This window comes from Mobula hypostoma, chromosome 7 (assembly GCF_963921235.1).
Source record: "Mobula hypostoma chromosome 7, sMobHyp1.1, whole genome shotgun sequence".
Classification (NCBI taxonomy): Eukaryota; Metazoa; Chordata; class Chondrichthyes; order Myliobatiformes; family Myliobatidae; genus Mobula; species Mobula hypostoma.
The window spans coordinates 79,747,357-79,760,046 of NC_086103.1; the positions used below are offsets into that span (position 1 = coordinate 79,747,357).

Sequence of the window (12,690 nt, forward strand, 5' to 3'; positions counted from 1 at the left end):
TTACACCTTTCCAGAATCAGTCTCCCTTTCTGCTCCTGGAGGTCTCTGTTACTATTGGATGGTCTATAAAGAACACCTAGTAGAGTTATAGAGTTATTCTGAGATAAAGTTGCTGCTATAAAGTTAGCACAATAGATAGATTTAGCCACAAACAACACCCACCAGAGCAATGAGATATGACTCACTTTTGGAATCCGTTTATCACTGTCACATGTACCAAGCTACAGTGAAAGATTTGACTTGCATTCCATTCATAGAGATCAAGATCACTTCCTCAGTAACTGTAACAGTTCTATTCTGCACTCTGATATAGTTTTACCCCACATCAGTGTTGTAATGAATTGGTCTGTATGATCAGTATGCAATAATGAAAAACCAGAAGCAGCACACACAAAATGCTGGAGGAACTCAGCAGGTCAGGCAGCATCTGTGGAAATGAATAAACAGTCAATGTTTCAGTGTCCTCAATGTCCTGATTGAGACCCCCTTTCACCAGGACTGGAAAGGAATGGAGAAGATGCCAGAATAAAAAGGTGGGGGAGGGGAAAGAGAAAGGGAAGGTGATATGTGAAGCCAGGTGGGTGGGAAAGGTCAAGGGCTGGAAAAGGAGGAATTTGATAGGAGGGAATAATAGACCATAGGAGAAAGGGATGGAGGAAGCAACAAGCAGTGAGGAAGAAGTGAAAGATCAGAGTGGGGAATAGGGAAATAGTGGGGGAATTTGTTTACCAGAAGGAGAAATCAATATTCATGCCATCAGGTTGGGGGGCACCCAAATGTTACTCCTCCACCCTGAGGGTGGCCTCATCATGGCACAAGAGAAGGCCATGAAAAACTTACCTTGCAAGTTGTTCAAACAGATCAATTCAATACAATGGTGCATTGAGGTAAAGCAATAACTGCAACATAAAGTGTTATTGTGGTAATTCCTGACTTTACCACCAGTGAACCAAGGCTGAGAGTTAAACAAAACCACCTGGTTCACCTCGCAGCCAATGGGCACCTTATCAAGCTCCTCTACACTTGTGCCAATTGTTTGTTGTTGAAGGAATCCCCCCAGTGTCAGGGGTAGCAGGACTCCGCCAGGGTCCCGAACGGAACCTCAACGGCTTCCATGGCTGCATTCACGACGTCAGGATCAACAACGAGCTGCAGGATTTCAGGAGCTTGCCAACGATGCCCCTGGGCGTCTCTCCAGGATGCAGGTCATGCAACATCTGCAGACATGGCCTGTGCAGAACCATCGACCAATCCAGCATCACGTGCGAATGCCACACTGGATGGACAGGCCCTCTGTGTGACCAAGAAATCAAAGACGTCTGCGCCAACAAGTGAGTAAAACGTTTGATTGGTACCCCAGAGGCAGACAGAGAAATAGAGTTAGCTGACTGTAATGGAACACTAATTCATGTGTCATGGCTCTACAAATTCACATTAAAATAGTGAAGAAATTTATTTGCCTTCTGGATTTCCTGTGCCCTTCAGTTAATTCATGCAAACTGAAGAGAGAGGGGGACATTTCTACGTTTTGTAAATGAACATGTATGTCGGCAGACAACAGCGCCATCTGCTGTTCAGTAAACTCCAACCTTTTCAAGGAAAGTGACACTGTCACCTTGGCCTGTCTTCTGCTGCAATAACCACAGAGGGGGTTCTCTTCTCTTTTTCACAAGTAAAAAAGTTACTGGTTACTTGTGAAATTTACATATAGCCTCTTAGTTTCCATCATACTTTATTCTTAAATGTTGCACATTACTTTTTGCAGTTTTGACACCACAAAGTGCAGAATTCATCTTGTAGCCGGTCAAAATATATTTTGATGGACTACTTTTAAAATGTATGCAAGGTAGTTTGTTTGCCTTTTTATATGGTGTCAAAATATCTTTTGAGATTGTAATACATACTTTATCAATTTAACTTGCCTTTTACAACTCAGCTTATTCAGTCCATCAAGGCCAAGCCAGTTCCCCACGGAACAATTACAAACGTACATTGGTCTTATTCCCCTGTAGACCTGTAGCTGAATTCTGTCACCTAACCATCAGCATCCCTTTCAATTACTTTGTCATTTACTTACACTGAGGGGACATTCCCAGTAGCCAATTACCAGCTCATTGTTTGGGATGTGGAAGGAAGTCTTCCTCATCCCAGGGAGAATGTGCAAATTCAACACAGGCAGTAGCTAAAGTTCGAATTGAACCAGTGTGTGAAGTTGTGATGAAGTAGAGCTCACTGCTGTGTCAATCATCCAACCACTGCAGTAAGCCCCTCACAGGTCATTTTCTTCCTGCATTATTTATTACACCGCCCCCCAATCCCTGCCAATGTAATGTTAAGACAGAGAATGTGCGGAAGATGAGGTAGCATCTATGGTGAAAGGAGATGAAATAAACCCACTCTCCACTGGTATAAGAAACTTCATTTACCCCCGTTCTGTCATTGTCATTCAGATTGTAACTGCACGTTGTGCCTCTTCCCAGATGTGTTCATGGGACGTGCGTGGCATCTGATTCCAGCTACCGCTGTGTGTGCAAGGACGGCTTTGTTGGCAGGTTTTGTGACAAGGACAAGATGATGGTCAGTTGCCAGAATCTGAAGTGTGACCACGGCCGTTGTAAGATCTCCGGGAAGGGGGAGCCATACTGTGAGTGTGATACCAACTTCACGGGCGAAACTTGTGAAACAGGTAAGAGAAGATGAACTGGAGGGCTAATGGTGCTCATTTTGTTTGGCCTGCTGGTGTGTGTGGGATCCACAGGCTCTTCCACAGTGTTTCTGGCTAAGGAAGGTAGCAAGATAGAGCAAGACCTTCTTTAGTGAGGACAGGGAACATACGACGAGTGACAATAAAAACAAGGAAGTGCTGGAAATACTCTGCAGATCAGGTGGCACCTGTTGATTTCCTAGGAAAAGATCCTTGTCCCAAAATGTTAATTCAAACAACAGGAATTCTGCAGATGCTGGAAATTCAAGCAACATACATCAAAGTTGCTGGTGAACGCAGCAGGCCAGGCAGCATCTATAGGAAGAGGCGCAGTCGACGTTTCAGGCCGAGACCCTTCGTCAGGACTAACTGAAGGAAGAGTCTTCCTTCAGTTAGTCCTGACGAAGGGTCTCGGCCTGAAACGTCGACTGCGCCTCTTCCTATAGATGCTGCCTGGCCTGCTGCGTTCACCAGCAACTTTGATGTATGTTGTTAATTCAGGTCCTTCTCCCACAGAAACTGCCTGACCTACTGAATATTCCCAGTATTTTCTGCCTTTACTTTGGAATTCTAGTATCTGCAGGTTTTTGGATTTTCTCCAAACAGTAGCCAATACCAGAATGTATCAAACATCATACAAGTTCTTGTTAAACCTTCTATCACCTTCTCACTATTCTCCTTCCCTTTCCCCCACCTTTTCATTCCAGTGTCACCCACCCCACTTCCTTTCCAATTCTGCAGAAGGGTCTCGGCCTGAAACGTCGACTGTTTATTCATTTCCACAGATGCTGCCTGGCTTGCTGAGCTCCTCCAGCATTTTGTGTGTGCTGCTTCTTAAAACTGCATTGAAACTCAGTGTACATCACACTGTTTTCCATAAAGTAACTAACATTCATCTAAGTATCTTACATCAGGTTAGAAATTAATGATTTATATACATGTACATTGGTAAATATATACATATAACTACATAGCAGACATCTAAAGATTTAATTGACCTGGAGATATCCAGAAGCTTTTCGATTTCTTTAACTGCAGGGCTGCTCTTCCTACCTCTGAGAGAGCCTTGTGACCTGAGGGCAAGTTGCTCCATAGTTGTCCAGCTCATTGCTATGTTTTGATCCTTTATGATCTAAAGAATTTCCACTAAAGCTCGTTCCTGTGACTAAAGGAAACAATACTGGACAAAGAAGGAGCCAGTGCCATTATTACTACTTTGACACTTGTCTCCATAATTACACCCCAAACAAAGTTGCCTCACGTTCTTGGACAGGATCTCCATTTTGGAGGGCACCTTGCTTATTTCCTCAGAAGTGAAGCCTTCCATATCAAAGGGTTCAGGCTGAACTCTCCCATCAACAATGCAAGTCCCGATCTATACTCCTGGGCCCAATCTGAACATCTCCCACTAGCTAGAGGCCCAATCATTTCTTCCTGGTGAAGCACCACTGGAAATTCATCCAGTCTGGTGGTCCCCTCATTGTTATAAGGAAGCTCAAAGCAAAGTTAAGGAAAGGCACCACAACCCCAACTGGGGAATCCGACTACTTTTCTGACTCAGCTGTGAATTCTGTAACTCTTCATACTTTCCAGCTTGGCGATGTATCCCTACATCAAATGACTACCATTATTTCTGCCGAATGTCAAGAACTCTTTCTCAGTTACATCACATTTGATTGCTACCCTGCTACTTTCCCTTCAACAGTCCCCAAAGCAGCATCCACGGAACCTTCACGTTGGTATCTAACAAAGTAAGATAGAGTTTCTAAGAAAGCATACTTTACTGAAGGTGAGCAACACTCATTGTGACTAGTATAAAAAAAGTCATATCATTTGACACAAATAGTTCTTAAACATAGAAACACCCATATATTCCAGCATGAACCCTGCTTTATATCACTTAATCGCTAATATTGCTAAAATATCATTGACTGTTATTTCACGGGCTGCATTACATGTAAGGCTAGCGATTAAAGGAGAAACATGATGGTAAATGAGTTTAATGATTAATGATACAACACTAAATTACATTGCCTGATCCCAGTCTAAGAGATGAGTTTCAGTGTTGGAAGTTCCAGTCTTCTAACCCACATTTCTATTGTTACAAGGATCTACCCCTTTGTAATAATGATCAGAGAGGCACAGAGAGAATCTGTAATTACCGACCAATTCCCTTATTGTCTCAACACAACTGAATACCTGGTGCACACCTGCTAGGTTTTCCTGACCCTCCTTGAACAGTCAAAGAATAGAAAAGGTGACACCAGAAAAAAAAAGGGGTCTAGGCTGGCCGTGTGTTCCTCATGGTCCCACTATGATCTCCACATGTTTGTGGGGTATTGCATATCTGCAATGGAGAATCTGTGGAGAGAGTCATCACTGCCAGTGCACTCGAAACATTTGCTTTTCTATTCATTCCTTACCAGTTCAAGTGTTCCATTTCAGTATTATGAGCTATGGTTCATCCGACTGACCTTTAACACCTTCCTATTGGCTCTGGTCCAGGCCAGCATCCATTTGTTGCCCTTCTTCCGCAAGGACAACTGGTACTTTATGGCTCTTTGTTCTGTTTGATTCTGGATCAAATCAGTAACCAGTCTGAATCACTCAGGGCAGACACAGACCACACCATTCACAAATCTCCATGTTACATTATATCAGAGAACACCTCACAAATAACTTCTTATTTGGAAATAATCTCTAGTCCAGCAGATTACCTGAATCATCATTGTGTCTACTTTGAAACACTGATTAAACCAAGCAACTTCACTTCACAAAATGGAGGATGCTAAGCAGCTTCACAAAGTGGAAGCTTCCATCTCCTTCAAGCACAAAAACAAAGACAATTAGTCCACCTGCTTCCACTGTCCTTGATTCATTTGAATTCACTGATTTGTAGACGTAGTTTGTTCTGGCCAACACCTTTTATTTCTAAATTCTCCTTCTTGTTTTCCAGTCCCTCCATATTCTCACCTTCTCTATAATTTACTCCAGCCTATCATCCTGCATGATGTGCTCACCTCCCACAATTCTGCCCCATTGGGCATCCCTGAATTTAATCACTCCATCAGCTCCACAGCCCCCACGGCTACCTTTCTGATGATCTGCACTGGAGTTTCTTTATGTAGCATTAGATCAACTTATGTTTGATTCACTTCTGTGTAGCATTTTTCACACATTTAATTACTTTAAATGGACATCTTAGATGAGGGAGACAGCCAACTGAGAGCACGTTACCCAGTTCTGAAGATCACTTTCACAATGTTGACCAACACCCAATTTTTGCTTTGGATTTATTCATAAAATTCACAGTTTACCTGCAAAAACTATACTAGAAATGTAAGTTTAACTTGCAAATACTAGAAATGTAAATTAACATTTAACAAAGCAAATTAGCTACAATTTCTAGCGAAAGAGAAGGCCAAGTTGACTGAGACTAAAAGATCAATATGCCAAAGGAATTTGTCAGTTAAATAGGGGGGCATTACTTGTCAATGCAGAGTGTTTATATCTAAGATAGTCATTTACAAGTCCAATAATGAACCTCAGAGAAACAGCTTTGCCAAATAGAAAGTATATTATGAATCAAGGAGCAATTCAAACAAAATGATATGTTTCCTGTCAATGGAAAATCAAAAACCTGCTGGAAATCTAAAATAAAAACAGAAAATGCTGGAAGCAATCAGATCAGGCCAGATCTGGGAGAAGAAAAAGCAGAACTAAAATTTCAGGATGAAAACCTGTCAGAACTGTAAAGGAGAAGATAATTAAGCATTTGAAGTAGAAATGAACAAAATCTGCTGATTGGAATCTGATTAAATCGGATGGAAGGAGACTTGTGGATCAGGTACACTGACCTGGAACTACATTGTAAATTCTGCTTAATAATATCACCCAAAGATATCACCTTAAATCTTTGTAGTCCTCTCTGAGAAGTCCAGAATTGTAGCAGGCCCACGATTCTTGTTCCTTGGTTAGTTCTATTTGAATCCCAGGGCTTTCTGGGCTGGAAAGGGCTTTTGTGGCTTAATTTGCCTCATCCTCTCATCAGCAGATGAATCCCAAATTCAGACTGAAATCATTAAGTATCCAAAATGCAGGATGAATGAAAATTGGTGTTAATCACTCCTGAAAACCGTATGGTCTCTCCGGAGAGTTAAAAACGCTGGTTAAAAGAGATAGCCCCAATAAAAGCAATCTTGTCCATTTTGGTTTACAGAGCTCCTTTGTCAGAAGGAAATGATCCGCGATTTCTATCGCAAACAACGAGGATACGCCTCATGCCAAACCACGGTTAAGGTGCCTCGGCTGGAGTGCAAGGGCAGCTGTGGCATCAGTGAGTGTTGTGTGCCATTGCGGAGCAAGCGACGGAAATACGTTTTCCAGTGCACGGACGGCTCCTCCTTCGTGGAAGATGTGGAGCGGGTTGTTGACTGTGGCTGTGCGAGTTGTTCCTTGTAGGGACCCAAAGCAAGAGAAAGATTCAGAGCAGCGAGCGCCTGCAGAAAGAGTTGGGCCCATTAACTGTCATAGTGGACCAAAAAGAAATGCAAATATATTGTAAGATAACAAATAGAACCTATTTTTATTATTAAAAAAGGACTATTTTCTTCAGTTATTACTAAATATATTACATCACCTGGGTATATGTATCATACTGTGTTCCCTGTGCAAGATATTTTTCTTACTATGTTTTTAACCTAACAGGAGTTCAGAAAACTCATCCCTTTGGTTGTTGCAAAAATGTTTCAAGGGGCTAGTTTCCCTCCGTCAAAATTTGCCTTGCGAGGTTTGAGCCTTTTGAAGAAGTTGAAACATTGGTGACAACCAAAATATCAAGAGGAACATCAGCAAACACCAGTTGGCTTTTGGTGTTGTTACACCCTCAGCTGCAACCTCTGTACTTCATGATAAGGATCCACCAGGGGACCTACCTACTTCTGTGTCACTGTCAATGTACTGCAAATTCATATTCTCTGGATGCCCACTGTTAACAAGAGTGGAGGGAACCCAGCAATATAGCACAGTGTGAGGAGCACACTACAGTTAGACATCATTGTTATAAAGTTTCTGCAGGATCCCAGTGCATCAGTAAGTTTGATAATTGGGTTGAGTGCATTGCACAACCCCGATTATACACCAACAGCATTAGTTCAGTATAAAGTATAGGGCAGCCATCTGATCCTGCGATGGAAAATTTTAAGCCCAATGTAATGCATCACATGGAAGCCAGTACCATACACAATTGATGGAAGTTTAGACACGATTTGCAAAAGCCTGTATAGTATGCACTGGACTGCTGGAAACAGTAACTTCCTGCGTCACACAACAGAGTTTATGTTGGAAATTTCCACCCACCACATATCCAAAACAGGACAAAGCCCAAAATAAAGAAAATTAGCCACAAATAAGACTGCATTTGCACCTTAAATGGTTTGCTTGTTACCTATGCATGCTCCAACATTAGGGTTTGAACACCACCTTAAAGATGTTTCCTGTTTCTCCCAAAACCAGTTAATCATTAGCTTTTCATCTTTGACATGTATAACAGAACGTCTAGACTTGAGGCTCCTGTCCCAGCTCAAATGGTCCTTCAGCAGATGGAAATCCTCTTTATCTGTGAGAAAGTATTAGATCATTAGATCACACCATTCTTGACAACTCTTAATTCTGATAGTCATTATACACACACCACATCAGGAAGTTACAAGTTATTTGCACTGAAATTGGATTTGGTGTATTTTGTAGCATGCACAAAAGCAATGTACGACTTAATTATACTCTCTGATGACTGAAGTATTTATTAATTTTCCGTCTGACGTGTCCCCCAAATCTGATATCTAAACTATCTCCCATGTACCAACCCCTCTTCCACATATCTTCCCAGGAGATTTTGAATGTCTGATATTTGGCTTCTCAGTGAAGATGATTTATTGCTCATCAAGTCAAACTCAGCTCTCCGAGGCATTGGTTTAGAAACGCTGAGCATAAATATTTAAGTGGAGAGGTAGACAATGGTAGAACATTAAACGATGTGACTTGGTGCACGTACACAGAAGGTGATGGATGATAAACAGGTGTTCTCCAAAAATCTGTTAAGAAAATAAGTAATGAATTAGGCACAAGAAGGAAGGATTAAAGTGACAGAACCTCCATTTCATTCTCCCCCATATATTTTTGTCTCCTTACAGGATTCTTCTACACAAAGCTTTCCTTTGATGTTCTAGACTTGCCTATGCTTTTGTTTACCCAGTGATGGTCAACCAACACTCAAAAGAGAGATCATTACTTTTAAGTCTAGAGCTCTGTGCTAATTGAAACAAGACACCACAGCTCTCTAATAAACACAACTGCCCATGAGGTGTGCCATTATCTCAGGGTGAGTGGAGCTCGGGAATTCTCCACATCATTTGGGGGAAAAAAAATGACAAAAACATATAATGGGAAAAGGAAAACAAAACAGTGTGTGCAAGATTCATTTGGTGCCTTGTATTTATCTGAGAACTGCAGTATTTACCCAAGTGCTTTAACTGTCTGCCCACTTATGCTGTATTAACCCAAGTGCCTTAAGTCAACCACATGCCTTACACATTAACTTGAGGACCTTACATTGAATTGAATGCTTCCCTGAGGATTTGATTGCATTGAACATTAATCTGAAGTCCTGAGTCAACTCAATGCATTATATAATAGCCCAAGGGCCTCTGGTTCATTGAATGTCTCATAGGTAAACATAAGGGCTTCACAAGTACCTCATCTGTTAAGGAGAGGGCTTTGCAGTCAACCCAAATGCCTTATAAATTTATATTGAGTATCTTACAGTCAAATGAATGCCATGTATATTAACCTCAGTACCTTCACATAATAAAGCACCTTAAATGCTCAAGAGGAAAGTATGAGACATAGTGCTGTAGATTTTCATAAAGAAAATGGCAGAGGTGTTTTAAGTTTAAGGGAAACCATAACAACTAACTTTATTGTCAACCAAACACAGAACATAAAGTGCAGTAAAAAACTTCATGTCATTATGTCATCACGTCAGACTCTTAAAGTGAGCCCCAACTCAATATTGGTGGTTGTGAATTATGCATATGATTATGCCCCTTACATTGCCCTACTGTACTGTACACAGCTTCTGCACCGTTGAATGGGACAATCATCAGTTCACCCACTCTCAGTGAATAGTACTTCTAGCATGAAATTGATTCCCAATTGGCAGAATACATTACTTCTGTAAGCAGTAAATATTGCCTTGAGGCTTAGAAACCAAAGGGAATTGAGGTGGGTCTTGATGGCAGGCAAACACCAAGGTGTTTATAGTCTTTGTGAAGAATAGCTTCCATTCTATACCTTCGAGGAAGTCTGGTTACAATATGGTAAGAAAACATGAACAACTATATTTAATGGAAGACATATTTTTCCACTTTCCTTACTGATTAGCTCACAGTATATGACCTATATGTATGACAATACTTGAGCCTGTAGAGCAGAGGTGCTGTAGAAAGTTCATGCAAAGACCCTGACTGATTCACTCTGTTTGACGATGTATTCAAGGAAGTAAGCCTCTGACCATTTTACAGATTGCAGGTGCTTAACCCTTTATCTTTGTTTTACAAAAATATGTACATTTTTATGTTATATATTTTGTGAAATGCTACTATGTCTTGTACAAAAAAATTAAAGTGTTTGCACCAAGAAATCGACAGAATGTTATTTTTCTTCAATATTGGGTCACTTTTAAATCAGTGGGGGTCGCATGCTAGTGTACAGGTTAGGACAAAGCTCCCCCCCCCCACCCCACCATGACCACGTGTGTTTCCTCTGGGTGCTCCGGTTTCCTCCCACAGTCCAAAGATGTACCAGTTGGTAGGTTAATTGGTCATTGTAAATTGTACCATTATAAGGCTAGAGTTAAATCCCAGGATTGCTGGGCAGTATTGGCTTAACAGGCCAGAAGGGCTGTGCTGCACCTCAATAAATAATTTTAATGCTTATCTATAACTGAAACTGATTTACTATTCAATCTACAATCATGTCTTGAACTTATGATCTAATCAGCATTGAACTGGCTCCAATTTTACTTCTGAAGCTTTACCTAAACTATACAATTGTGTAGTTCACCAACACCACAGTGATTCAATATATATCCAGAGTGAGGAGCCCATAGTGATTCAGTTTTGAGTATTCAGTGAATCAATTCTGAATTTAAAAATTGCTATTGAGACTCTGCCGATTTTTTAGAACTACTATATAATGATTTATTAATGACGATGATCAGTTCAGGATTGGACCCTACCGTGGTTCAGAATTGACTCCTTGCTGGTTCCATATTGAGCCAGTACTGAATCTCTAATGGTTCTCCATTAAACTAGAAATAGTTTAATGGAGAACTCTCATCTCATTCTCATTGTTACCATTGGGAAAGAGGTACAGATTCCTGAAGGCACACATTCAGGAACAGCTTCTTCCCCTCTGCCATCCAATTTCTGAATGGACATTGAGCACTATCTCGCTACATTTTTATTTCTGTTTTTTTGCACCACCTATTTTACCTTGACTGCTTAATGGACATACACATACTTGCTGCAACTCAGTCTTTTTCTCTATCATATAGTTCATTGTACTGCTGCCATTAAGTTAACAAATTTCACAACATGTGCCAGTGATATTAAACCTGATTCTGAAATGGTTCAGTGCTGAGTTTGCATGGATTCGGTAAGAATCATGCTCAGAATTGAACCCGACTGTCTGAGCACAGAGTTTAGATTAGTATGTAATGATTCTGTATTGAATCTACTCACTCTGCTTTGCACTATGTTATCAAAGCATTAAAGTTACAACAATACAACAAGCTATTCAGCCACTGACTCTTCCCTAGCTTCTTGTAGAGATCACATCATTCTCTTCCTCTGTTTTTGATTGCGTAGTAAAATCTGTTTCAAAACTCAGACTGATCCAGTTTCACTACCCTGAGAGGCATTTTAAATACTCTCTGTACCGTTTGCTGAGAGCTAGGTTTGTACCCCTATCAGTGAACTATGTGCTAATGGGAACAGCTTCCCTCCATTTACCCTGTCTAAACTACTGTATTCAAAATTGTACATATTCCTATCAAATCTCTGCCTGACTCCTTTGCTCCAAAGAGAAGAACCACAACCCACTAGTCGCTGAAATTTCTCATTTCTAGACTATTCTAGCAAACCTAGTACCCTGTCTAGGATCTTCACATCTGTCTATTGTCAGGAGATCTGAATTCAAAGTTCAAAGTAAATTTATTTTCAAAGTACATATGTTGTTATATACAACCCTGACATTCATTTTCTTGTAGGCATGCTCAATAAATCCAATAACCATATTAGAAACAATGAAAAACCACACCAACTGGGCGTACAGCCATTGTGCAAAAAACAAATTGTGCAAATACATAAAGAAAGAAATAATAATAATAAATAAATTAGCAATAAATATCGACAACATGAGATGAAAAGTTCTGAAAGTGAGTCCAAAGATTGTGGGGATATCAAATGAAGTTGAGTGAAGTTATCTCCTTTAGTTCAAGAGCCTGAAGGTTTAGAGGTAATAACTGTTCCTGAACCTGGAGGTGTGAGTACTGAGGCTGCTGTACCTCCTTCCTGATGGCAGCGGTGAGGACAGAACATGACCTGGGTGGTGGGCAGCCCCTGCAACAACTCTCCATGTAGACATGGAGGGGAGGGCTTTACTCATGATGGACTGAGCCGTATCCACTACTTTTTATAGGATTTTCTGTTCAAGGGTATTGGTGTTTCCATACCAGGCTGTGATGCAGACAGTTGCTATACTCTACATGTAATACTCCAGCTATGACCCTACCTTCACTTTCTAAAGATTTAATGTAATCTCACTGCTTCCATATTCTAAGTCATTATGTCTGAAACCAAGGATGAAGCATGCTTTACTAACCAATCTCTTGAGGTGTCCTGCTACTTTCAAAGATTTATTCACAT

At 40.8% G+C, this 12,690-nt stretch overlaps 1 protein-coding gene across 2 annotated transcripts in view; it reads left to right on the forward strand.

Moving 5' to 3' along the window:
- The window catches only part of LOC134349406 (slit homolog 3 protein-like), a 674,478-nt gene extending 664,088 nt beyond the window's left edge, over positions 1 to 10,390 (forward strand). For both annotated transcript variants that reach the window (XM_063053662.1, XM_063053663.1), the window contains 3 exons: positions 1,049 to 1,331; positions 2,481 to 2,686; positions 6,924 to 10,390. In XM_063053662.1, coding sequence (XP_062909732.1) covers positions 1,049 to 1,331; positions 2,481 to 2,686; positions 6,924 to 7,165 — 731 coding nt within the window. In that variant the 3' untranslated portion in view covers positions 7,166 to 10,390. The remainder of the gene's footprint in view (positions 1 to 1,048; positions 1,332 to 2,480; positions 2,687 to 6,923) is intronic.
- Positions 10,391 to 12,690: the final 2,300 nt, after the last annotated feature.